The 27,434-nt window shown below is 32.8% G+C and overlaps 1 protein-coding gene across 12 annotated transcripts in view; it reads left to right on the top strand.

Moving 5' to 3' along the window:
• PMCA (plasma membrane calcium-transporting ATPase 3) overlaps positions 1-27,434 on the top strand; it is a 216,902-nt gene that overhangs the window by 159,195 nt on the left and 30,273 nt on the right. For 4 of the 12 annotated variants that reach the window (XR_014180870.1, XM_081993884.1, XM_081993883.1 and 1 more), the window contains exons 1-16: positions 2,815-3,020; positions 10,892-11,062; positions 11,113-11,304; positions 11,450-11,742; positions 11,795-12,005; positions 16,093-16,128; positions 16,587-16,984; positions 20,442-20,684; positions 20,739-20,980; positions 21,032-21,476; positions 21,537-21,731; positions 21,787-21,993; positions 25,890-26,088; positions 26,143-26,354; positions 26,433-26,584; positions 26,644-26,779. Coding sequence is in view for 11 of the 12 variants with exons in the window: in XM_081993884.1 (XP_081850010.1) it covers positions 10,906-11,062; positions 11,113-11,304; positions 11,450-11,742; positions 11,795-12,005; positions 16,093-16,128; positions 16,587-16,984; positions 20,442-20,684; positions 20,739-20,980; positions 21,032-21,476; positions 21,537-21,731; positions 21,787-21,993; positions 25,890-26,088; positions 26,143-26,354; positions 26,433-26,584; positions 26,644-26,779 (3,318 nt within the window). In the remaining variant the exon portion in view is untranslated. Of the gene's footprint in view, positions 1-2,814; positions 3,021-10,652; positions 10,811-10,891; positions 11,063-11,112; positions 11,305-11,449; positions 11,743-11,794; positions 12,006-16,092; positions 16,129-16,586; positions 16,985-20,441; positions 20,685-20,738; positions 20,981-21,031; positions 21,477-21,536; positions 21,732-21,786; positions 21,994-25,889; positions 26,089-26,142; positions 26,355-26,432; positions 26,585-26,643; positions 26,780-27,434 lie in introns of those variants that run through there. The other 8 variants (XM_081993879.1, XM_081993878.1, XM_081993881.1 and 5 more) reach the window with 5 other exon arrangements.

Genomic DNA, 27,434 nt, shown 5'->3' with positions numbered 1-27,434 from the left:
TCCAGTTTTTAAATTTTCAAAATCAAACGGTGCATGGTATCAAAAAAGTGTATAGAAGGTAAAAGTTACATCCGATCGAGGTGCATTTGTAGTAACAGGGTTCAGACCTCTAACCTGAAACGTTCCTGAGATATTGAGCAAAAACTGCAAAAAACGAGAGTCAACTTTGACGCTCTTTAGCGGCTAAACGGAACAACTTAGCCGTGCCCACGCAACGTCACGTGATAGCTCCTCTCATTACCTTTCTTTTGTTATACGGCGTGTTTATACAGAGTGTTTCAAATAAGCGAGTTATGACGTGGTAAAAAAAAAAAAAAAAAAAAAAAAGAAAAAAGAAAGCAAGGCTGCTATACAAACATTTTACATCAAGTAGGCCTAGAATTTGACGTAGATTCCAAACATCGAATAAAAAAATTTTAAGTTTGGTTTGTTGCTCAAATTTGGGACACCCTGTATACTGATGGATTATCTAGGAATAAAGTATATGCAAATATCTACAAGATTCATATTTGGAATTTTTTTTATAAAATGAAAATAATTAAACAAGTTACAAGGATGTTAAAAATTCAGTGAATCACCCTGTAAACTACTCCATTGTATTGTCAATATCTCGGTTATTTTGACAATTATAGGGCGGTTCAATATATCAATTTGTAGCCCTTCAAATTACCTAAAACGTCGAATAACTGAGTTATTTACTGTTAAAACTGAGATTGTTTGTTGTAAAGTTTGACTTTGACAGTTTTTACTGTGACAGCCCAGAAGGGAGAACATATAGAACATCTGTTCAATTAAATCAGATTACTATACCCTTGCATAAATTTATAAATATTTTTTTAAAAATTCATATTATTTTTAAAAGTGTTGAGGTTAGGTATACAACATTTTTCAAACAGTTAATTTTCCGGAATAAATTGGAAAATAGGCAAATTCAAAAATAATTCGTTTTTTAATTAATTGTACAACAATCCAATATCAATTTAAGGAAAGTTTTTTTTATAAAGAATTTTTTCACGTGAACGTGATCTAACCTAACCTAACAATTCTTTTCAAGAAAACCGTTAATTTGATGTTTACGTAGGACAATCTGTCATTATAACGCATTCTGCAACTAACAAAATCAACAATTAGAAGTTCTAACCTAATTTTGTCCTACCAACAGTATTTTAGCATTTTTCTGGTAATGCTATTTTTATCATCCAATTTTAAACTGGTTATCATACACTGCCAATAGTGGCTTCTATGATATCATATTATTAGCATTTAAAAATGAATAGTCTATTTCAAAACCATATCGTTCATATAGAAAGGTTTTAGAATTGTCCTTCGTCCATTTTTTAATTTTTACCATATATACTTTATATTTTTATTTTATTTTTACAATAACTCATAATGCAAAACCTTTGAAACAAGACGGTTTTTATGATTTCAAACTAAATTAAAACAAGTTGTAGGAACATATTAGGACTGTTTCAGTTTATGTCACATATTTCCTTTTCAATCAATAAACTGTTTTTACTCTGGGATGTACATTTTTCGGAAAATGTATGGAAATTTTTACAAAAAAATTGTAAAAACTAGTTGAGAACATTAGCTATCCATGGATTGAAACATGGAGTAAATTACCAAAAATTAAAATTTTTTGACTCAAAAATTCCCACTTTTACAACCCTGTTTTTAACTCTATACTAATTAAACCATTAGTAGAATAATTAGTTAAAGATTAATTTGAGTCTATTTTTGAATGACAGAACAATTGAAATAAGGCACAGTCTGAACTAGGCTTAACTTAAGCTTGGTTTGGTTCTTACATTATTAATATTATTAAATATTTTGCAGGAGATATATTTAACAAAACCTTTACAAAACTATTAAATAAGGGTTAGCTCATTTAGTTTTATTTAACACGATGCTTCTGGATAAAAGGAACAAATAAGTTCATTGATTACACGTTCGAATTGAAGCTAAATGGAGTGAGCAGATCCACTGCGACGTCATCTCACGGTCGGTCACTAGAAATTCATTAACGTTACTGATAAAGTGTGGTCATCTGACTAATAGTCAAATGACGTCGTGGAAAGTACGCTGCGTCACATGTTTTTGGTGTAATGTAAAACTGGTTTACTAGTATTTTTTTTAATAATTAAAAAAATTATCTTTTAATTTTATACAAACATTAATTGTAACAGTTAGTGTTTGAGTTAACTATAAGCTTATGGTAATTAAAACGCCTCCGGATTATGTTAACAACAACCCGCTTAAGCTGTGTTTTTGCAATATTATGGTACCTTGAGCTAGACTTAACCTTAAACTGAAGTTACATAACCAAAAGATTAAAATTTTGACCTTAAAACAGAGTGCTCCAACCAGTCCTTAATATAAATTTTTGTTTGTTCCTGTAAAGTTAGAATTACCCAAGTTACGATTCTGATAAGATTGCAATTATTTAATAACATATAATCAAAAAAATATGTAATATAATCTTCTATAAAAATACGTTATTCATATTTAATGTTTTTCTAGTATTTTCAGCTAATTTTTGTACTAAAAATATTTGTAACATTCTTATTAATCACCAGAGTCTATGATGCTGTTATTGTTTAAATAATTCACCCGTGACATAATCAGTTTATATTTATATCACTATGAGTAATGAATGGAATCGATCTACGGCATAAATGATATCAGCCGAGAGTGTAAGTTTCACGCTTTCTTTAGCGAATAATTAGCACAAGATAGAAAAGGATAGAATGTACTCCGCGGTTGACATCCTATAGGCAGTTGACCTAACCCACTTGCAGTTTGCAGTAGTTAGTCGGACTCCAGCTTTAGTGATGTGGCGCTGTCGGTTTAGTGTGAATTCAGCTGAAGTCGTCATTCATTTTCTATGAAAAGACCATAACCTATAAACCTTGTTTATGAAATCAGTTTGCTGGGGTGTTAAAGGTGTTTAGTTGTCGTATTAGCTTTTTTATCAAGCTTTATTTATGGATTATTTTATTTCCTAACAAACTTGTCAGGTAAGTGCCCACTTTATCACATCTACATGTCTTTGCTATATTCCTGCAAGCGGTTTTTAGGTCAACGCAAAAAGTGAAATTTTTTTTTTACAAGTATGTTGCCATATTTCTTAATCCTTATTCCTCCATAATCTTTCTGTATTTTATGGTAAAATTGTATTTTTGTTTATATTTACAGTTCACCCAAGTTCAGCTAAAGCTTTACCTTTACTATAGTTAACAGTTATGCAAAGTGTACTATTCAGAATTCAATGAACTGAAATAGCTTACATTAGAAGGAGGAATGGGATTACTTAAAAAATAGAGAAAGCTCATTTTAATAAACTTTAGATATAAAGACTAAAGACAAGTTTGTCTGTGATTACAATTAAACATATTAATAAAACCAGAGGTAGGGAATATTATGCAGGCACCTCTGCAATATTATAATGTGTTATTCTCTACCTAAAAGTACAGTTTGTTACTCAAAGACAAAGTGTATTGGAGAAATATACCTGATGTTTTGAGACTAATAAGACTGTAGGTAGTGTAGGTATTATTGCCCTGCAATTTTTGATTATATTATATTAGAGAACTGAGTTTTACACAAAATCCAACATCCTACTATTTTTGGTTGCTTTGAAATTGATTTCTCCTAAAGTGCAATTTGTTTTAATTCATATTTGATTCAGTTTCTATTGAAGACCTTTGGGTTTTTATAAAGTTTGATGTTTTTAAAGACTACATTCAATATAATACTTTATAAATAATGTAAACAAGAATGTGTTCCTGTATTCTAGAAATCTTTAGCCAAGGGGTAGATTGCTGAGGTATTTTGAGGCACTTTCCCATTATTATGAAGCATTTTGAGGTATTGTAAGGCATTTGAGAGTATTTTGAGGCATTGTCTGTATATTTCAAAATGGTTTGTGGTATTTTTATTGAAATTTTGAGCAAAATAAAGCCTCTTTCAAGGACATTTTGCGATATTTTAAGGAACACATTGCAGTAGACAATAGAGTATCAATATAACAAAATTGACTGAAAATTGAACAGAACAGTTAAACTACACATTTCCAAGGTCACATGACTGTTTTTGACAAGTGTCAACTAGCTTTTACAGTGTTGCAAGCTGAAAATTGTATTATTAACGTCACATAACTTGTATTTTACAAATTAAGCTTTTACAACTGTCTGAATTTAATTTACCAAATAATCAATGTTTAAATTATATTTTAAAGTCACGTGACTGTTTTTGACAGGTGTCAGTTGGTTTTGACAGTGTTGCAAGCTCTAAAATTACATCATCAAAGTCACTTGATGTGTATCTTGCAATTTCAGCTTTTACAACTATCTAAAATAGTCTAGTAGTTTTTAACCACATTTTAAAGGTCACATGACTAATTTTGACAGATGTCAACTTGCCTTTACACGGTTGCAAGAACCTGCAGAATTGCATTTTCAACGTCACGTAACGTGTATTTTGCAATTTAAGTTTTTACAACTATCTACATTTAATTTACCATTTTCTAAAGTTTAAACTGCGTTTTGAAGTTCACTTCACGTAACTGTTTTCGACATTGTCTTTACATGTTGCATGCAAGCTCAAAAATGAATTATCAAGTCACGTGACCTAGTTCATACAATTTTACCACTGAGTCTGAATTTAAGTTACCAATTTTTCAACAATTTTTCAGTGTCTTTATTTGACATGTGCTAACTTGGTTACTATGACAGTCAGAAGATTTGTGCAAAATAACCCGTAATTACAGGCAACCCTACAAAAAATACTTTTTGTTTGTCAGAATTTGGAAAAACAGTCACCTGACCTTAGAAAATCAATTTTAAGCTTTCATTTTTAAGAATGCCACAAATGTGTAAACATTTGAAGGTATCCTGAGGCAGTTTAAATAATTTAAAGGCATTTTGATGTATTTCAAGGCAATTTTAGGCAGTTTTAAGGCATTATCACTATGAGGCATTTTGGTGTACAAAAAATTATTAGAGATTATTTAATTATTACCCCTTGTCTTTAGACCATTATAAATACTATTAATTAAAATATATTACCTTGATGAATATAAAACTATTTTCATCAGTCTAGTTTTCAAAACTATAGTTATTTTTAATTTCTAAGACAAAACAGTGAACAATACCAGTGTATCATTTTAAAAATATACAGTTATAATCTTGTTCCAATAATGACTCATTATATCCAATTCAAATATGGATGCAAACACAACCCAAACTGTTTCTTAATGTTTTTACAATATTCAGCAAAGTATATAAATAAACACTTAAGTCATAATAATAAATCATATCTACTACATGCACATTAACTTTATTAGAAATAAAAATGAATATGAGTTTATTGCAACATAATGTATATATAGCTACTGTTACTGGTTTAGTGGAGGATTTAGCTCAAAGCTCAAAGTTGTACATACTGAATTTATTTTAAAAAATAATAAAATGACAAACAGTTTTTGATGAAAATTGATTCTTAAAATATTATAATTTGTCATGGTTTCTTTTTTTATTTTATTAGGTTTATTTAGGTGCATTTTGCACAAAAGAAGAGGTAAGTGGAGCCCTACAGGTTTATATTTACAAAAATACACTTAAAAAATATACAGACTGTGGTTTTTTTTTATAGTAGGACTAATATTTTAACCACATTTTTTACATCCATAAACAAGCATAATTTGCTGTAGGAGATACAGGGTGTTGAATTATTTTAGTGATTTTTAAAACATAAATTAAGTATTAATTATTGCTTCTTCATTATTAAAGTTTAGTTTACAAAGTTATTTTAAAAACTTGCCTGTTATTATTATTGTCTTACTGTGCTTATTTTTAAATATTAAAGTCTTACTTAAAATCCCTGAAATAGCAAAAATGTTTGTTTTGATGATTTCGACCCCAAGAAACCTGGAAAATTTCATTTATATTCAATATTTGTCAGAAGTGTATAATATGCATTTTTATTACATAGATGTGCCCTATATTATCTTATTATCTTTATTTGCTTTACAAATTATTAGAAAAAAATAATTTTGGAGAAGTCAGCTTTTATACATATTGATATTACTGTTTTACTAATAGATTAACTGACTCATCTTTCATACTTAGAAAAATGCATCATTGTACAAAGTTTTTAGAAATGGGACTTAATCACTTATTATGGCGTAATATGTATTTTGTAGGGACATACGCCAGATTATACCCTGTCAGAGAACTTTAATAGTACTTATACAAGGTAAAACATAGAAAATTTAAATCATATAGGTTATTCTTGAGTATTTAGTTATATTTACTTTGTATTGCTTATTCATTTTAATCTCTAAGGTAAGTTATTAAACACACAGACACATGTAAATAGGACATCATTTATTAATGTATGTTTATGAGCTAGGTACATTAATTCTACTGTCCTTGTATCTGCTTTGAGATAAATTTCAAAGCAATCCATATTTCTAACAAAGCACATTACATACTGCATACACTATCATTAGTTGTAGTTTTCCTCTTGTTCTGTCACCTTTTGTTTCAACCACCTGTACACTCTGTTTAGGTAACAAATATATTTTGTGTAATACGGCATTTTTTACCACATTTATTTGTTTATGCATCTTCTTTTGAGGTTCTGTCCACATATAAAATTAAATTTATTAACAGTTACTTTTATGTATTAGAACTGTGTGTGACATCTTTGAATTTTCAACACACTGATTAGAATAATTTAGTGATAAGTTTATGTTTATGAAAAACTGCTTCTGCATTTAAGTTATTTTATGGTAATGCTATAGCAGTTTGTGTCTTGTGATTTAGTTATTTTCAGGATTTATTAAAGTACAGCTGGAAGGGTATATGAATATTATTAGGCACCTTTCCAGCTGTTTTAGTGCAAAACTGAATACAATTTGTAATAAAAATTTGTGAGTCTCTGGTAACAGAGAGTTACTTTAAGTTTAGTATTTATTATTAAACTAAAATTTCACTCTGTTTTTAACATGGCAAACAACTGGATATTGAAATAATTAATACAAAAATGAAAAGATTTTGCATATAACAGTTTTAGTGTTAATTTTGTAGTATCTCCAGTGGGTTGGGTTACAGGAAACATTAAAAAAAAAAGCATTTCTGAGGTTTTTTATACGGGACAAAGCTGAGGGCATGGCTGACTTTTAGCCAAAGTTTTTATGAAGTTTGCACAGAATACACAAAATCAATCATGGATGCTGATGGATCATTGTCTATAAAGGTGAAATACCAAATTAATTATGCAAAGAATTCAAATTGAAAAAAAGATTTCAGATACCTAACAACAGTAAAAACCAAACTTTATTTATAAAAGCAAAACACTTGGTTATTTACATTTACATATTGATTTACAATTGTTTGTTGGTACAAATCACTAGTTTATATTTGCTACTATACCTACTTGAACAGCAAATTGAAAATGTAAAAACAAGCAAAAAACTAATTTTTTACAGGTTCCTGCAAATTTATCAAAAATGAAATAGTATTATATGTCCAAAAAATATATAATGATCTCCATCTAAACAAATAATATATAAATACTTTTACTAGCATTTTAAAGTTAGAAAAACCTTCCTAATTTTTCTCAAAAATATGTTGACAGAAACAATTTGACAAACAAGCTTATCTTATCAAGATATAAATTATCTACATTTTTTTTTTGTATAATAACAACCACATTGATTAAAGGAAGTGGACACATTTGTTTTGCTACTTTAATTATACAATTGTACTGTCAATTTTTTGTAGTGTGATGTGTGCTACATTAAGCTTTAAGCTTAATTAAGTTGCACATTAAGCTACATTTTTAAGCTAGTCTGCTCATCTTCATAGCATTTTTACAATGCATTATGCAAATCAGTTTGAATAGGCAACAATTTTGTCAAGGATGTAATCCACAGTTAGTAGCTTGGACATAACGACATCCAACTAATGTTGTTTTTGTATTTGTATTTTGTTTCAGTTACTTTTGTCATTATTTTTTCTCTGTAAACTATTATTAAAACGTACGTCACTCATATGTTATGTAGAGGATGCTCCGTTTTATTTTGTGCCACTTTTATCCATTCTACTTGACCATAAAATGTGAAATACAAAAGTTTAAAAGATTTTTTCAAAGGATTAAAATAAGTTATTTGGATGACTACAGGGTGCCTGACAGACCAAATATTGTTGTTTTATAGTGAAACACCCAATATATTATTTTACAGTCTGAGCTAATTTCAACTCAATACAGTTGTAGTGAATTTGCTTTATATCAAAAAATCAAGCAAAAAATGCATTTTTATGATCATTGCAAAAGGAAATACATAAAGATGCTACATAAGAATGTCAGCTAGGTGACATAAAGAGCCATATGTATTGTTAAGTGTAAGAGTTAAATTCTTTAAATAGTAAACATTTTATATAATGTTTTGTTTTATAAACAATATTAAATACAGACACAGAGTTCTCACAGGCCTACACCCTCACTCAACATGCTTACAAACGTGTACAATTTATTTTAAAATTAATTTTTGCGAAGGAAATTATTATATTTTGTTGTATTATACCTACAGTAAAATATTCATTACTTAAATTACCTAATTACAACCAAACATTCTCAGCAATTGCCTTAAGCATGTAAATTCTGTCATTATTCATGTTAATAATTACCATTCTTGTTAGATACTGGTGTTAATGGAAAAGATTTACGTATAATTAAGAACTTGTACTGGCGACAGAAGGGAGTTATTCGAGTCAATGGAAGATTTACAGATAAACGTCAAGTCCAACGAGGCGTTCGACAAGGATGTCGCCACTGTTATTCAACCTATATCTTGACAGTCTTTAAAGAGGCTTTATATGAAAAAAAAATTCGGGGTCAAAATCAACGGCGAGCTGATCAACACCATTCGCTATGCTGACGATACGGCTATTTTATGTGATGATGTTCAAGATCTCCAAAACCTCATACGTTTTTTGGTGCAGTGGGACAGGAAATGGGACTGAATATTGCTAAGACAAAGTTTATGGTCTTTAGCCGTCAACCATACCTCAACGCGTCACTACACTTAAAATGGACAGATGTTGAGAGAGTATCCAATTTTAAATACCTCGGATGCTACATCACCGAGGAACTTGACCCGGATAAGGAAATTATATGCAGGCTTGAATCAGCCCGTGCAACGTTCCAGAAGATGAGATGACTGTTTTGTACTGACAGCCTGAACCTAAAGCTGAGACAACAAATGTTTAAATGTTACATTGGTCTGTGCTGTTGTACGGAGTTGAAGTCTGGACACTGAAAGAATTTGAAATATGGTTGCATAGATGAATGCTAAGAATACAATGGGTGGTGAAGGGCAAAATAGAAGGCCGCAGGGGCGTAGGAAGAAAATAAATCTCCTGGTCAAAGAACATCCGGGACTGGACAGGCTGACAGGCATACATAGCGAGTGGCTGAAGACAGGGATCAGCTCGCCATCGTGATTGCCAACGTCAGGGAGGCCTGTCAGGGTACAATAAGAGGAAGAATTCTTTCATTCTCTCTCTCTCTCAGTTTTCTTGCTGCCAAACTGTTCAAGTTAACCATACAACATGTTACATGAAATGTGTTCAGATCATTCTCTCTCTCTCTCTCTCTCTCATGAGAGAATGATCTGAACTCATGAATAAGAAAATGTCAATCTCAACAGTCATTTCATAAGAAAAAACATAATCTTAATTCATTGCCATCTTGTGGGTCACCCTGTATATTCCTGAATGTCACATAACGGTAAAACGTTTAAAAGGCTTAAATTTTTATATAGGTTGTATTTCTATAAGTTGTATATTTTTTGAAATAATTTAGGTTTGCCGGACTTTTTACACACAGTGTATACTTCCAAAATTAGCTCACAAAACCTGAAAATTATGTACGTATATACAAGATTTTATTCTATTATAAGAAAAACAGAATTTGGTCGGTCACTATGTCATTCATTTCAAATCCTGTGGTACTACTTAAATAGTTTTCTATAATAAAGCCTAGATTTGTGGCCTCACTGAAGTATAGGATTGGTGGTTTGTTGGTTTTTCGTAAATGCTTCTTAGAGGTGTCCATCATTTTGTTGACGTTTCGATCAACTTGGGACACTACTTTAATTATGGTTAAGAATTTAAATTCCATCCGTTGTTTTAATTACAAGCCGCATACAGCAGTAATAATTTAATTGTATAACATAGATAGACTAACGTTAGATCTAGATCTAACACACACTTACATTATATGTCAATTGTTACCTCCACGTTATTGATAAAAAACCAGAGCCTACGGCCTACAAGCATACGGTCAAAGGACCGGAGTTTTCTTTAATCCTTATAACTTTTCTATTTAACGTTTAACTACAAATTAAAATGGATCACCTTGTATTTCAAATTGAGAACATTTAAAATGTTCAAAACCGTCACAAAATTGATTAAAATGTGAGAGAGATAAAAATTAACAACTAATTGTTTGTTAGTCTACGATGTCTCTTAAAGCTTTTAACGACATTTTCAAAATATATATATTACCCAATGACGTTAAATGACGTCATTAGTAGAGACTGATTGCGTAAATGGGGCTCTTATAAAGATAATATAGACGTCAGTTATTAAAACTTTAGATTAATAACTGCTTTTCTAAATCTGTAATCACTTGAATGTTGAAGATAAACGCGATTCTACCTTGATATCAGTCAGCAGTAGTGGCAAGGTAATAGTACTGAGATGCGGTGTTGAACGTCTATATACAGTGCGATATTTATGTTAGTTACTTTGAACTTTTTATAATAGCACAGTTTGTAGATTGATATACTAGGTTTTATATAAGATGTGTCTTGTTACAGAACTGCAGTAAGAAATGGCTACGATAGACGGCCGTCCCGCACAATATGGAATATCCCTCAAGCAACTCCGCACCCTGATGGAACATCATGGTCAGGATGGAGTTCAGAAAATACAAGAATTAGGTGGGGTGCAAGATATTTGTAAAAAACTCTACACATCTCCTAGTGAAGGTAAGGTTACGGAAATTTTATTGGCAAAAATTCTTACAACCAATTTTCAGGTCTTAGCGGGTCACAAGTAGACTTAGATCATAGAAGAGAAACATTTGGTTCCAATTCAATACCTCCCAAACCTCCAAAAACATTTTTACAGTTAGTTTGGGAAGCTTTACAAGACATAACGTTAATTATTTTAGAAGTAGCTGCAATAGTTTCTTTGGGTCTTTCATTCTTTCCATCTGCTGAAAATGAAGGTAAGATTTTATTTTAAAAATACTGGAATTATTTACTGTTTAAGTACATTGGATTTGATATGATTATCACGATCATTGATTTCTATGGTTTAGCATAGATTATTTTGAAATTTACTTCAGAAAGTAAAGTTTTCCTTCTTTCCAGAGGAAACTGGATTTGACGATGATGAAACTAGCCACGGTTGGATTGAAGGTCTCGCCATTTTAATTTCAGTTATAGTCGTAGTATTAGTGACAGCCTTTAACGATTATACTAAGGAAAGACAGTTTCGAGGTTTGCAGAGTCGAATAGAAGGAGAACATAAATTTGCAGTTATCCGAGGCGGAGAAGTCAAACAGGTTTCTGTCAGTGACATAGTTGTAGGGGATATTTGCCAAATCAAATATGGTGATCTTTTGCCTGCTGACGGTATTCTTATCCAATCCAACGATCTTAAGGTACTAATATGCACTAACTGTCCTGAAAAAAGATAGCACAGAAAATTTCTAGGTGGATGAATCTTCCCTTACTGGAGAATCGGATCACGTGAAGAAAGGAGAACACTTTGACCCTATGGTTCTTTCCGGTACTCATGTTATGGAGGGTTCTGGCAAAATGCTGGTTACGGCCGTGGGTGTAAATTCTCAAGCTGGAATTATATTCACACTGCTCGGAGCTGCAGCTGACCAACAAGAACAAGAAATTAAGCAGATGAAGAAAGGTATGTTTTGTTTACATGTTTTATGGGCATGTCGTCACTGTTTGAATCGTGACCCCCCTCGTATTTTTCCCATCTGTAAGGATTTCTCGCAGTTAGTAAAGGGGTACCTAATTTTTAATTTGTGAGACTTTTTACAGATGAAGCATTAAAAACTTCAGTGTATTTCTATTAGCTGCACATTTTTAAATGTCTGTAACATCAGGATAGATTGTATGTTATATATGTAGGGGGCTTATAAATTTTCATAGGGGTTATTGTTATTGTCCAGCAATGTAGGACCCAAATGTGCTCAGTCTAGAGAAATTTAATAGGCCCTTTTAACTTAAATTTACCCCGTTTTCTATTTTTTATTTTAAATCTAATCCAGTGCCAGTCCGAAAGATAATTTTTTAATATCTTACACTAACAAAAATAAAATAAATACATAATACTATAATTGATATAATTAGGAATCATTTATCTATCAATTAGATAAATCAGAACTTTAAAGTGTAATTACTTTGAAGCTTAAAATTCAGATTATTGAAATGGCTGTGGTGTATTTATGTCTTATCATTTTTATTGTGAGTGTTCAACATATTTTTTTGGAAACAAATAATACATAATGCATTACTTTGATTAACTTTCTGTCTGGCATTATTGTTCTTATCAATTTGTGCAAATTATATGAATGCATAAATTTATATGATCTTAGAAGAGGAGTTTTTATATACCCTTGGCTAAAGCCATTTACAGTGTATGGTTGCAAAAGTTTCCAATTTTTTTTTATGGAAAAAAGTTTTGATATATAATTACTAGTAAATCCATAAAAGTGTGCTTGTAAACTCCATGATTAATGTTTACTCAGCATACTGCACATTTTTAGATTGGTGAAAAATACAAATTTTATAAGAAAGTGCTGTATAATGACTAAATCATATGTTATTGTGATAATGATAATTTTAAAAGGTTAAAATACAGGATGGTGCAATAGCAGGGCAAAGTTACATTTTATAGTAATTTTTAGGTTTAGTTAAAAAAAAATTGACTTGTTTTGACCAAGTTTTTACTTATTTTAAATAAGAAGCTGTATATTTTTGCATCAAAATCTGCATAATTGAACAATTTTACTAGATTTACACAAAGTTGGGTCGTGTTTGGTCTGATCGACAAAAAGAGTTGCCCCGGGTTTCTTGGGTTCCAAATAGACGGAAACGGCTGAAAAATTTTGATTGGGTTACCTAACCAATAACCTATTTAAATTAGGTCCGTTTTGACTAATAATAACTATGTGCTATCGTAAATTTAACTAAAAACATACACTTTTATATACATACGATTTTTACCAATTTTGCGATTTTCGCTATAACAAAATTAGATGTTGCCTATTTTTAGTAACTCTTACTTTATATCAAGAGAAGAAGAAATAGATATTGAAAATAGGCAACATCGAATTTTGTTATAGCAAAATTAGTAAAAATTGTAAAAGTGTATGTGTTTAGTTAAACTTAGTTTTTGATATTCTAGTCAAGATCATTCCTTCTGAATTTTTTTCTGTTTAGTTTAGGCCTTAATACGCCTTCCTTCCTACTCAAGTAAGCCTTCTATTTTAGTAATGACATTTTTTTAATTGTGCGTAGATTTAACAAGTTAACGGACCACATAGGAAATTTTCAAATTTACCCTTTGACCAGTGTACATTTTTAAATAGGTTGACATGCATTCACTGTGCCCAAATAGGATATATGGTGCACATGGTTAACGTGTTAATTAGAGTATTTACATATTGGAAGGTTATTTCATTCCATGTGGTTTAAATTTTTTGCCACATTTCTTCCTATTTGATTTTGTCACTTATTCTTGTTTTGTTAACTGTGAGAGAGTGTAAGGTCTTTGAGAACTAAAACACCTTAATAAAATCTTGTAAAGGAGGAGTTTCGCTATTTATACTTATTTGTAGCTCTACAAATAACAGAGTTACCCTCAGTCGAAATCGAGTTAGAGCAGTTTTAAAAAAATGCAGTTTGATGCACCCTGTCACTTCTTGCCTTGTTAACTTTTTAAGAAGGCCCCTGAGAGCAAAAACACCTCAATACAATTTTGTAGAGGATGATGAATTTCCTATAACTTTCATTATTTATACTTTTTTGTAGCTTGTGAATTAACAGAGCTACCCTCAGTCAAAATGGAGTTATTTAAAAAAAAAGCAGTTTGGTGCACCTGTTATTTCCTAGAGAGGTTCTCTATTTAACTGACTATTTTTTTTATCATTATTCTTCTCCAAATGTTTTCCATTGGATTTGAGTTTGGTTTATGACTTCTTGAGATCCATAGTAATATTTTAACGTTATTGTCCTGCAGTCAGTTATTTACCATTCTAAAGGTATGGAACAATTATTTGCGGAAATAAGTAGTTATTTTCTCTTAGCGGACGAAAATAATCCATTTTCCAGGATGGTAACGTGTTTTTCGCTGTTCCAAGCTCCATCAATATTCTAACAATACTGGACCGTAAAAGCAAATCCAACCCCACACATTTGATTTGGAATCTCTTCTCATTGGAGGATTGACCCAAAATTTGCTTTGGAGTAAAAATTCTATAGCATATCTCATCATTTATTCTTTTTGTCATCACACTTTTTTGTAAGAAACTGGTTTGGAGCCATTGTCCGGTTTTTTAATTTGCAACTTTACAATGGAGATCTGTAAGGTAACTCTCTATCTGCCAAAGTATCAAATAATTATTGGAGGTTTGAAGAGTTTTATCGACTTCTAGCAGCATTCTTCTGTTCTAGAAGCATCTAGCATTTATACTAGTTTCTTGCGTGGTTTATAAAGTATTTAGAGGCTGATTATTTCTGACCTTTCTAGAGGCATCTGACACTTATAATAAATTAATGAAGAGGTATTTGGAATACATAGCTACTCGCAATTATAAAATGATTCTAGAAGCATTTTGCACTTATAATAGATTATTGGAGCGGTTTATAAGATAGTTAGAAGCTGACCACATTGCCTGTAACATTTCCAATGTGATATTAGACGCACTTGACATTTTTAATAATTTCTTGGTTGATTTAAAAGGGATTTAGAAGCTTCTGACGATTGTAGAAGCCGTATTATAGAATATTGAAGAAGTTTACAAAGTTATACTCAAAGCACAGTCCCTAAAAGATTCGAGTTATTTAGAGGCATCTGGCAGGTTTATAATGATTCTATATGAAAGCCTATGACATTTGTCAGGTGATTCTAGAGGCATCTCTTAAAATATAAAAATATTCTTGGAAGTTTGAAAATTCTTTCAATTCTCATTCATAATAGATTCTTGAATGATTCTATTCGCAAAAGAAAATTAAAAAAATTGACGAGGCAACCAAAAATATCAAAAGAACGTTTTAAAGGCTTTGGCAGTTTTAAAGTGATTCTAAAACCATCTGGCAAAGAAATTTATTTATTTTTTATTATAAAATATTTTAAATTCTTGGACAATGCATTTTTTCAGTTTTCTGTTTGGTTTTCGGTATGTGAGTGACAACAAGTTTAAATTAACCATTAATATTATTGTTTGGTTATGAACCTTATTTCATTATGGACATTTCGAAATAGTTTTTCCAAAGAAAATGAATCTAAACCAGTTTTGAATGATGTTAGTTTAGTTATAGTTAAATTGTTCATATGACTTCCAGCATTGTTAATAATGTCCGGGCAATGTGATATTTCCTATTTAATTTACCATTTTGTTGTCCTTTGGGCTGTTTTTATACTGCCTGGAATAATCAAATTGACCGTATCAAATACACAAAACAATCTTGAGTCTGTTTTGAAATTGCAAATTTTTAAACAGGGATATGGTAAAACCACTTCACGTTATATTACTAGTAATTATATGCCTCAAATCGCTTGCTTTAAGAAGACTCTGTTTCTTAATTACTCTTTTAATGACAATCTTTGTATTTAATATTTTTGTACGCTAAGACAGGGTGTTTCGAAAAGATAACCATACACTGTAAATTTTTTTATAATTTTTTTATATATTTTACCCATGTCAGGACTTTGGGAGTGTTTTTGAGATTGCTAATGTTCTCCTTTTGCATGTGTTTTTGTACAGAAGCTAAAAAGCAGCGGAAGAAGAAAAGTTTGACAGGTGAATAAATTTTTTTATTATTATTTTACATCTAAATCAAATTTACTATTAAGAGCATAATTTTATTTAACTATTTTTCACTGGCAGTTAAAGCTTAACTTTTGACCTCTAAAACACAGGCCTGCGTTATGCTGTATCAAATTGTTCATGGTAGAGGCTAATGAACTAGAAGTGCTATGCCGGCCTGTGTAACTTTCACTACTAACATCCTTCCTGCATGTGTCAAACTCTTTTTAGTTTTAAAACTCACGTAGCTATTTGCTATATGTTTCATGTCTCTGTGAGCCACGGTTTGGTTTTTTAAGTTGGCTTTTCAAATGCAATAATTGATTCAAAACTCATAAATTTTATTTACAGCTTATTAAGCGATATTTAAGTATCTCAAAGCGTGGCATCTAACAGTAAACTTTTCCATTTATCACTATGAATATAAACTAATGAACTAAAACTGAAATCAGGGGACGAAGAGAACGTTACCGGAAATAGCCACATGAATTCTCCAGCACCGGTCGCCAACAAGCATGAGAACACTGAACAGGATAGCAAGGAAAACCATGTCGGCAACGCTCCACCAGCAGAAACCAGCCACAAGAAGGAAAAGTCTGTCTTGCAAGCTAAACTGACCAAGCTCGCAATTCAGATCGGATATGCTGGATCTACCATTGCCGTGCTCACTGTCGTCATTTTGATTATCCAGTTTTGTGTTAAAACTTTCATTATTGAAGAGAAACCTTGGAGGAACTCTTACGTTAATCAAATGGTCCGTCATTTGATTATTGGTGTCACCGTTCTCGTGGTTGCTGTGCCTGAAGGTCTACCATTAGCTGTAACTTTGTCTTTAGCTTATAGTGTTAAGGTGAGTACTATTTATAATGTTTGTTTTTAAGTTAATACAGGTACTGCCAGACAATTTATTGTAAAATAGGTTTGCTGTCGTTTAAATTTAAATGCTTTGGGTTGATCAAGTTTAAACTACAGTGACTATTTTTGATAGATATCAACTGGCCTTTACAGTGTTGCAAGTTCAAAGTTGCTTAATCAAAGTCACATAACCTGTCTCTTATACAATTTCAGATTTCACGACTGTCTGAATCTGATTTACATTTTTCCGGCTGTGACAGGTTATGTGCAAAATGTCACTTAAATGAAAACTAAGCCTAGGGTGTCTTTAAATATGTCGGTGCAAATAGACCTCTGGAAAATTTGAACTTGAGTCTAGAGGCCTCTGGCAATGTTTAGAAGGTTTGCAGTATTATTTAGAGAGCTCTGGCACTTCCAAAATAGTTCTAGAGGCATATGACAATTTAAAACAATTCTTGGAAAGTTTAAGACACTTGTGGAGGCCTCCGGCACTTTTTAGAAGGTTGTCAGTAGCACTTAGAGGTCTCTGGCAGATTCAAAATGGTCTTAAAGACCTCTGACTGTTTAAAACAAAGTCCTGGAAGGTTTAAGATACTTTGAAGGTTCTTAATAGCATTTAGAGATTTATGGAACTTTCAAAATGGTTCTATAGGCCTCTGGCAGTTTAAAACAGTTCTGGGAAAGTTTAAGACAGTTGTAGAGGGCTTTGGAGTTTCTCAGGAAATTCTCAGTACCACTTAGAGGCCTTTGACATGTTTAAAATGGTCGTAGAGGCGTCTGACAATTTAAAACAAGTCTGGGAAGGTTTAAGATACTTTTAGAGGCTTCTATAGCATTTTTTTAAGGTTCTCAATAGCATTTAGAGGTTTATGGAACTTTCAAAATGGTTCTATAGGCCTCTGGCAGTTTAAAACCGTTCTGGGAAAGTTGAAGACAGTTGTAGAGGGCTCTGGAGTTTCTCAGGAAATTATCAGTAGCACCTAGAGGCCTTTGACATATTCAAAACGGTCTTAGAGGCCTTTGACAATTTAAAACAAGTCTGGGAAGGTTTAAGATACTTTTAGAGGCTTCTATAGCATTTTTTTAAGGTTCTCAATAGCATTTAGAGGTTTATGGAACTTTCAAAATGGTTCTATAGGCCTCTGGCAGTTTAAAACCGTTCTGGGAAAGTTTAAGACAGTTGTAGAGGGCTATGGAGTTTCTCAGGAAATTCTCAGTACCACTTAGAGGCCTTTGACATGTTTAAAATGGTCGTAGAGGCGTCTGACAATTTAAAACAAGTCTGGGAAGGTTTAAGATACTTTTAGAGGCTTCTATAGCATTTTTTTGAAGGTTCTCAATAGCATTTAGAGGTTTATGGAACTTTCAAAATGGTTCTATAGGCCTCTGGCAGTTTAAAACCGTTCTGGGAAAGTTTAAGACAGTTGTAGAGGGCTATGGAGTTTCTCAGGAAATTCTCAGTACCACTTAGAGGCCTTTGACATGTTTAAAATGGTCGTAGAGGCGTCTGACAATTTAAAACAAGTCTGGGAAGGTTTAAGATACTTTTAGAGGCTTCTATAGCATTTTTTTAAGGTTCTCAATAGCATTTAGAGGTTTATGGAACTTTCAAAATGGTTCTATAGGCCTCTGGCAGTTTAAAACCGTTCTGGGAAAGTTGAAGACAGTTGTAGAGGGCTCTGGAGTTTCTCAGGAAATTATCAGTAGCACCTAGAGGCCTTTGACATATTCAAAACGGTCTTAGAGGCCTTTGACAATTTAAAACAAGTCTGGGAAGGTTTAAGATACTTTTAGAGGCTTCTATAGCATTTTTTTAAGGTTCTCAATAGCATTTAGAGGTTTATGGAACTTTCAAAATGGTTCTATAGGCCTCTGGCAGTTTAAAACCGTTCTGGGAAAGTTTAAGACAGTTGTAGAGGGCTATGGAGTTTCTCAGGAAATTCTCAGTACCACTTAGAGGCCTTTGACATGTTTAAAATGGTCGTAGAGGCGTCTGACAATTTAAAACAAGTCTGGGAAGGTTTAAGATACTTTTAGAGGCTTCTATAGCATTTTTTTGAAGGTTCTCAATAGCATTTAGAGGTTTATGGAACTTTCAAAATGTTTCTAGAGGCCTCTGGCAGTTTAAAACAGTTCTGGGAAAGTTTAAGACAGTTGTAGAGGGCTTTGGAGTTTCTCAGGAAATTCTCAGTAGCACCTAGAGGCCTTTGACATATTCAAAAAGGTCTTAGAGGCCTTTGACAATTTAAAACAAGTCTGGGAAGGTTTAAGATACTTTTAGAGTCTTCTATAGCATTTTTTTAAGGTTCTCAATAGCATTTAGAGGTTTATGGAACTTTCAAAATGGTTCTATAGGCCTCTGGCAGTTTAAAACAGTTCTGGGAAAGTTTAAGACAGTTGTAGAGGGCTTTGGAGTTTCTCAGGAAATTCTCAGTAGCACCTAGAGGCCTTTGACATATTCAAAAAGGTCTTAGAGGCCTTTGACAATTTAAAACAAGTCTGGGAAGGTTTAAGATACTCTTAGAGTCTTCTATAGCATTTTTTTAAGGTTCTCAATAGCATTTAGAGGTTTATGGAACTTTCAAAATGGTTCTATAGGCCTCTGGCAGTTTAAAACAGTTCTGGGAAAGTTTAAGACAGTTGTAGAGGGCTTTGGAGTTTCTCAGGAAATTATCAGTAGCACCTAGACGCCTTTGACATATTTAAAACGGTCTTAGAGGCCTTTGACAATTTAAAACAAGTCTGGGAAGGTTTAAGATACTTTTAGAGTCTTCTATAGCATTTTTTTAAGGTTCTCAATAGCATTTAGAGGTTTATGGAACTTTCAAAATGGTTCTATAGGCCTCTGGCAGTTTAAAACAGTTCTGGGAAAGTTTAAGACAGTTGTAGAGGGCTTTGGAGTTTCTCAGGAAATTATCAGTAGCACCTAGAGGCCTTTGACATATTTAAAATGGTCGTAGAGGCTTCTGACAATTTAAAACAAGTCTGGAAAGGTTTAAGATACTTTTAGAGTCTTCTATAGCATTTTTTTTGAAGGTTCTCAATAGCATTTAGAGGTTTATGGAACTTTCAAAATGTTTCTAGAGGCCTCTGGCAGTTTAAAACAGTTCTGGGAAAGTTTAAGACAGTTGTAGAGGGCTCTGGAGTTTCTCAGTAGCACTTAGAGGCCTTTGATATGTTTAAAATGGTTGTAGAGGCCTCTGACAATTTAAAACAAGTCTGGGAAGGTTTAAGATACTTGATACTTTGTCTAAATTAAATTTACCAAATTTTTTAAAATGTGTATTAGAAAAAATTATTCTAATAAATTAGAAATTCATGAAGAAAATTAAAATTTTAATATCTCATCAAAACTGAATTTATCGACTTTTGCGTGAATGTTATTCAAATATAATGTTTGTCATTCATGTAGGCTAGTAAAGGAATGATTTGATTGAAAATTTGTGTTTTAGAAAATGATGAAAGACAACAACTTAGTAAGACATTTGGATGCTTGTGAAACAATGGGTAACGCCACCGCTATCTGCTCGGATAAGACCGGAACCTTGACCACAAATAGAATGACCGTCGTGCAGTCGTATATCTGTGAGCAACTGTGCAAAACTATCCCTAAGTTCAGTGATATCCCTGCTCACGTGGGCAATTTTATCATACAGGGTATTGCTGTCAACTGTGCTTATACTTCTCGCGTTATGGTAAGAATGAGGAATGGTTTAGGTGATATGTTGACAAAAAAAAACTTATTTCAGCTTCCGGAAGATCCCAATGAACTCCCTAAGCAAGTGGGAAACAAAACCGAATGTGCATTGTTAGGCTTCTCACTAGCTTTGAACAAGAACTATCAGAACGTCCGAGACGACTTTCCGGAGGAATCTTTCACCAGAGTTTACACCTTTAATTCTGTTAGGAAATCTATGAGCACCGTCATTCCTCGCCGTGAGGGCGGGTTTAGGTTATTCACCAAGGGTGCTTCTGAAATTATTTTAAGCAAGTAAGTTATTGTGCTGTGTTATGATTAGTGCGCTCGAATAAAATGTTTCAGGTGTGCCTTCATCTACGGTCACGATGGCCGTTTGGAAAAATTCACTCGGGACATGCAAGAAAGACTTTTGAAGCAGGTTATAGAACCGATGGCTTGTGACGGCCTCAGGACCATTTGCGTTGCCTACAAGGAGTTCGTTCCTGGCAAAGCGGAAATCAATCAAGTGCATATTGACAATGAGCCTAACTGGGAAGATGAGGACAACATCGTTAGTAATCTCACGTGTCTTTGTGTCGTTGGTATTGAAGATCCTGTCCGACCTGAAGTACCTGATGCCATCAGACGTTGCCAGAAAGCTGGTATCACCGTCAGAATGGTTACCGGAGATAACATCAACACTGCTAGATCGATCGCCATGAAATGCGGCATTATAAAACCTAATGAAGACTTCTTAATTTTAGAGGGCAAAGAATTTAACAGACGTATTCGGGACAGTTCTGGGGAGGTATATTACTGAGAAAATATTAGTAAACACTTATGACACTATTTTAACATTTTTTAAAAGGTACAACAGCATCTATTGGATAAAGTGTGGCCGAAACTGAGAGTGTTAGCTCGTTCATCTCCAACGGACAAGTACATTCTAGTAAAGGGAATCATTGACAGCAACGCCAGTGATAACAGAGAAGTAGTGGCTGTCACTGGTGACGGAACCAACGATGGGCCGGCTTTGAAGAAGGCTGACGTCGGTTTTGCTATGGTAACCAATTCATTTGAATTTCTAAAACGATAATCAAACCTCCACTATAATATAGGGTATCGCTGGTACTGACGTAGCTAAAGAAGCTTCCGACATTATTTTGACCGATGACAACTTCAGCAGTATCGTCAAAGCTGTCATGTGGGGTAGAAACGTTTACGACAGCATAGCCAAATTCTTACAGTTCCAATTGACTGTCAACGTTGTTGCCGTTATTGTTGCTTTCATTGGTGCTTGTGCTGTTCAGGACAGTCCACTCAAGGTAATTAGTAACTAGAATTTATTTCGGTGTAGAATCTACACCCAATTTTTTTTGCTTTTATAAGTGATTAAAATGCATAAGGAAAAATAGATAAGTATTTTTCACTACCCGTAGCAAATTGGTTCCTGAAAAACATTTCATCGATAGTTATTTGCAAGCTTATAAAGATCGTCGTCTGTTGTGTAAACAATTTTCGTGAAAATGTTTCTAAAATCACCCATTCCTCGATCGACATCTGGAGTTTTCACTTTCACTGTAATTCCAATAGAATTTGGTGAATACTTTAAGTTAAATAGAGCTTTCATATTCTTTGCTTTGTTAATTTTTTTTTCGTCTAATCTGTTTTAATTTTTTTTTTTTTGACACAAGCACAGATCACGTGATATTTTCTGATAAAATTGGCTTATTACAATCTGCGCATTTGGCCTAATTCCCGCTCAATTAATTTTAACCGAGTCAAAGCGGATAGAACGCCGTTTACCCAGGTAAAGGTCGAACAATGTACAATTTGATATACTTCATACTTTACCCGTGTTTTCTAGGTATTTTTAACTTTACTCGGGTAAACCTTGGTTCAATACTTATTCTTACTTTGTCTATAACATAAAACCGCATACGTTGTTATTATTCGTAACTTTCTGTAAAACTTCTTACCTAATAATACCCTCAGCATGCGTTTTTGTACTACAAATATGCTTTGGGTTAAACTATGTCTTTCCCAAAAAATAATACCGGATTTGAAAATTGATTCAAAATTCGCTAGGTATATTATTCGCAATGTCCTTCATGTATCCACCGACGACCCGTATGCAATACCACACTGAATTTTTAGCTTCTTTGAAGTGTCGTAGACTAAATGATAAGTACAGACAACCAGCGTAATATAATTAAAGTGGCACCCAAAAAGGAAGCCGTTAACGCTTCAAGGGCTTCCTAATGTATTTCGGCCGCTTCAGTTGTAGGTAAACTCTAAGAGATGGCGCTAATACAGCTCGTCATTGCAGACATAGTTGCCAACTTTTGCAGTATTTCTTTTTTAACGTCAAAACAGAATCCTGAAGGTCACGTGACCGTTTTTTAGTTTTAAACTGATACACTAAATCACGTATCTATTTGTAAGATTAAAATGTCATTTTTAACGTCACGTGACAGTTTTTATGTTTTGACAATTTTTTTTCCAAAACAGATCCTGAAGGTCGCGTGACTCTTTTATGATTAAAAATGGAACTTATAAGGTCACATGACAGTTTTAAATGTCAAAATGTTATTTGAAGGATCACGTAATCGTTTTTCTGTTTACACTGATATTTTTAAAGACACGTGACCCTCTTTACAGTGCAAATGGCCATATGACAATTTTCAATTATTTTAACGTCAAAACGAAATCCTAAAGGTCACATGACTGTTTTAGATGTCAAAGTATTATTTGAAGAGTCACCTGACTCCTTATAATGTGCAAATGGTGACGTGACGATTTTCAAAAATAAAATATATTTTTAAAGGTCATGTGACTCTTTTTACAGTTTATAAAGTCGCATAACGATTTTCAATAATCAAACATTTTTTTAATGTCAAACCGAAATCCTGAAGGTCACGTGACTGTAAATAGCAAAATAATGTTTAAAGGGTTACGTGACCGTTTCTCAGTTTGAACTGAGATTTTTTTAAATTACGTGACTCCTTTTAATGTGCAAATGGTCACGTGACGATTTTCAATACTCAAATTTAATTTTTTTTAGTCCACGTGACTCTTTTTTAACTTTACAACGAATCCTAAAGGTAACGGGACTCTTTTAAGATTAACATGACAGTTTTTAATGTCAAAATGTTATTTAAAGGATCACATGCTCATTTTTCAGTTTAGACTGATATTTTTAAAGACACACACGTTACTCTTTATAATGCATTTTCAATTAAAAACGTGGTCACGTCAAACCGGCATCCTAAAGGTAACGTGACTGTTTTAGATGTTAAAAATATTAATTTGAAGAGTCACGTGACTGTTTTTACAGTTCATAAAGTCGCATGACGATTTTCAATACTCAAATTTTATTTTTAAAGGTCACGTGAGTCTTGTTTAATGCCAAAACGGAACCCTGAAGATCACGTGACTGTAAATGACAAAATATTATTTGACGGGTCACGTGACTATTTTCTATAATTAAATTTAATTTTAAAGATTACGTGACCGTTTTTTAGTTTTAAACTCTAAATCTCGTGACTCATTTTAAGGTACAAATGGTCACGTGACTGTTTTCATAATGTATTAAGTATAAATTACACCTTGATAAATATTAAAAATAAACTAATAACAAATAACTAAACTAAAAATACAACGAAGTGATACACAATAATAATTAAAGAAAACACACACAAAATCTGTTATTTTTTGCCTAGAAACCAAACAAAAACTGTGATTTGTCAACTAGACAACCCCGCATTAAAACTGATGTTTTCCAACAGTCAAAAGATCGGAATTGCTGCGTCTGGCTTTAAAATTACGGGAATATGCGTTTAGTGCTGCCATCTCACGATGCTTACTTAAATTAATTTTCAGTTCCATTGCCACTGTTTGTCTATACTTATCATTTAGTCTATGGTTTCTGTTGTAAATTTGATTGTGGGTTCTATTAAGTTTATGTGTGCTAGAAATTGGTTGAGATGATCATTACCGAATGGATATATTGAGAAAACATCATCAATATATCTCCACCAAATTTTGGTTTATAATTAAAATTATTAATGTTGTTTTCTTCGAAATGTTCCATAAAAATATTACTTAATATTGTAGACAATGGACAACCCATTGCTATTCATTCAACATATCTCCAAGATTTGTGTCATCTGCATAGTTTACAATATGTTGATTATTGCACACAGGTCATTAAGGCTATCGGCGCACTCCCATTTTTTGTGCTGATTTTGGTCTTTTTTTAAACCCAAATCACGGAGAAACGGATAATATATTGAATACATTTGAACGGTATTTGACAAGTAATATAAGTAAGTAAATCAGAAAGTTGTTTTTCCATAAAAAAAAGTTATGCATTTTGAAACTACATATTTTTAAAAAAAAAATCAGAAGAGCTAACTGGCATTGCCAGAAACTATCTAGTAATGCCAGAAAAAAAATATATAGCCCGCCCTCAGAGACACCGTATTTTTCGTGGAGAAAATTTTCTTAGGCCATCTCTAGATAATAGATTTGGCCAAATGCCAAAACAAACTGGAATATTAAAAGCAAAAGCGCCTGAAGAACTACTGGGGTCCTGTATTTCATTATTTTATGTCAGAATGTCAGAGAAGTCTTATACTGACCTAAAACATTTATTCAGCTATATAAATAAGTCAATATGCTCTTCACCTTATTAGTGGACAAAAATCATTTCATGTTAAGGGCGACACGCCTTGTTTTTTGACCGGATATTTGTCAATATTCTGGAATAAATTGCAGCTAATTGAATAAACATTTCTACAAATTTCAAAAACTGACTGATTCATGGAATATAGATGTAGTTAATGTGTAAAGTATCCATAAAAAAATAGGAAAATTTCAATTAAGTTATCGTAATAATTTGAAGATGTTAAAATAGTAATATTTAACTATGCTTTTAATCATTGACAAGAGTTATCCTTTGTCTATGCATCTAAAAAAAGTTGGCGTAAATATATTCATTCATTCTTCCAGATAATTCCTTTGCAAAACGTTCTTAAAACCTATATTACCTATATGCCCTTTGCATGGTCTTTGTCGGTCGAATAATCGCTGGAGTGATAGATTTTTTTTAGTTTTGATACATACGATACATAGTAGAAATAATTTTTGATACAGCCACAGTCTGCCGAATAAACAGCCTTAAGAACAGAATATTTAAAGAGAAATGTTTCTTTTTCAGGCTGTGCAAATGTTGTGGGTAAACTTGATTATGGACACATTAGCGTCACTTGCTCTTGCGACTGAATTACCCACAAGCGATTTGCTGTTGAGGAAGCCTTACGGAAGAACGAAGCCTTTGATTTCAAGAACCATGATGAAGAACATTTTAGGTCAAGCTATCTATCAACTGACTGTCATCTTTTCGTTGTTGTTTGTTGGTATGTTATTATTATTTTTTCATTTGGATAGAGTATTGTAAGGAATGTGAATAGGTGACAAGTTGCTGGATATCGAATCAGGACGTGGGGCTGCGATCGATACAGGACCGACTCAACATTTTACCGTAATCTTTAATTCTTTCGTTATGATGACATTATTCAACGAGTTCAATGCGAGAAAAATCCACGGACAGAGAAACGTCTTTGAAGGCATCTTTACCAACCCGATTTTCTACACTATTTGGATCGGAACATGTGCCGCTCAGGTATAATCTAGTCAGACTTGGAATTAACATCAAGAGAATTGAGTACATTTTCATGACGTTTGTGTTATGTTTTTTAAGGTGGTTATCATTCAATACGGTGGAATGGCTTTCTCAACTAAAGCACTTACTTTGGAACAATGGTTCTGGTGCCTACTTTTTGGTATTGGAACTCTCTTATGGGGCCAATTGGTTACCACTATCCCCACTCGCAAGATTCCTAAAATTTTATCGTAAGGAGTTGTTACTGTTGATTATTTTGGATGAATTAAAAATTCTTGGGGTGTTCTAGATGGGGTCGTGGTCATCCAGAAGAATACACTGAAGCTATAGCGATCGGTGAAGAGAAATTCGACGCAGATTCCGACAAAAAACCGAGAGCAGGCCAAATCCTATGGATTCGTGGTTTAACTCGATTACAGACCCAGGTAAGTGTCGTTTATAATCTTCGTAGATACAAGGATTAATTTAGTGTTGTAAAAAATGCAGTTTTTACACCCAAAATAACGTCCGCGTTTTCCTTTCGATAACGGAAAACCGGCGCTTATTACTCTATGAGTCAGAGCCTTCATTGTTAATCAAAGCACAAAACAAAGCCTCTGACCCATATGCAAGTGTAATGATGAAATGTGTGACTGATTTTCGAACAGCGTTCAATTTATAGGTTTATTTTTATAGGTGAAAAATGAATTGACTAAGTTCAAATAAAGTCTTCCCATCTGTCTCATCCCTGATTTCCTATACCACTTCTTATCTTTTTTAGTCTTATTAACCGGCATGCGTGCTGCTTAACAGTTGACAGTGCGAGTTTGCAAAGTTAAACATCAGTTTTGGGTGGTCAACTGTTTTTAATTTCACAGCAGCACATAACAAACCAACAAAAACAAATATTTAAGAGTTACACTGAAACATTAATGCCGGCCGATTATTTCCAGGCTTTTTGGAAGATGGGGGCTTTATATTTAGTTCTAGTGTCGTCTAAAAGGGAATTGTTGTCCACCCAAATAATTGTTCGCTTTTAGTTGTCAGTGTGTTTTTGTAGCGTTGGTTTTTTTAAATGTTTGTCATATAGAATAAACTTTA

Source organism: Ips typographus, linkage group LG16 (genome assembly GCF_016097725.1).
Source record: "Ips typographus isolate SLU linkage group LG16, UJ_Ityp_2.0, whole genome shotgun sequence".
NCBI lineage: Eukaryota > Metazoa > Arthropoda > Insecta > Coleoptera > Curculionidae > Ips > Ips typographus.
The sequence above is the reverse complement of the archived record's forward strand: the minus strand, read 5'-3'. Positions and strand labels throughout refer to the sequence as shown.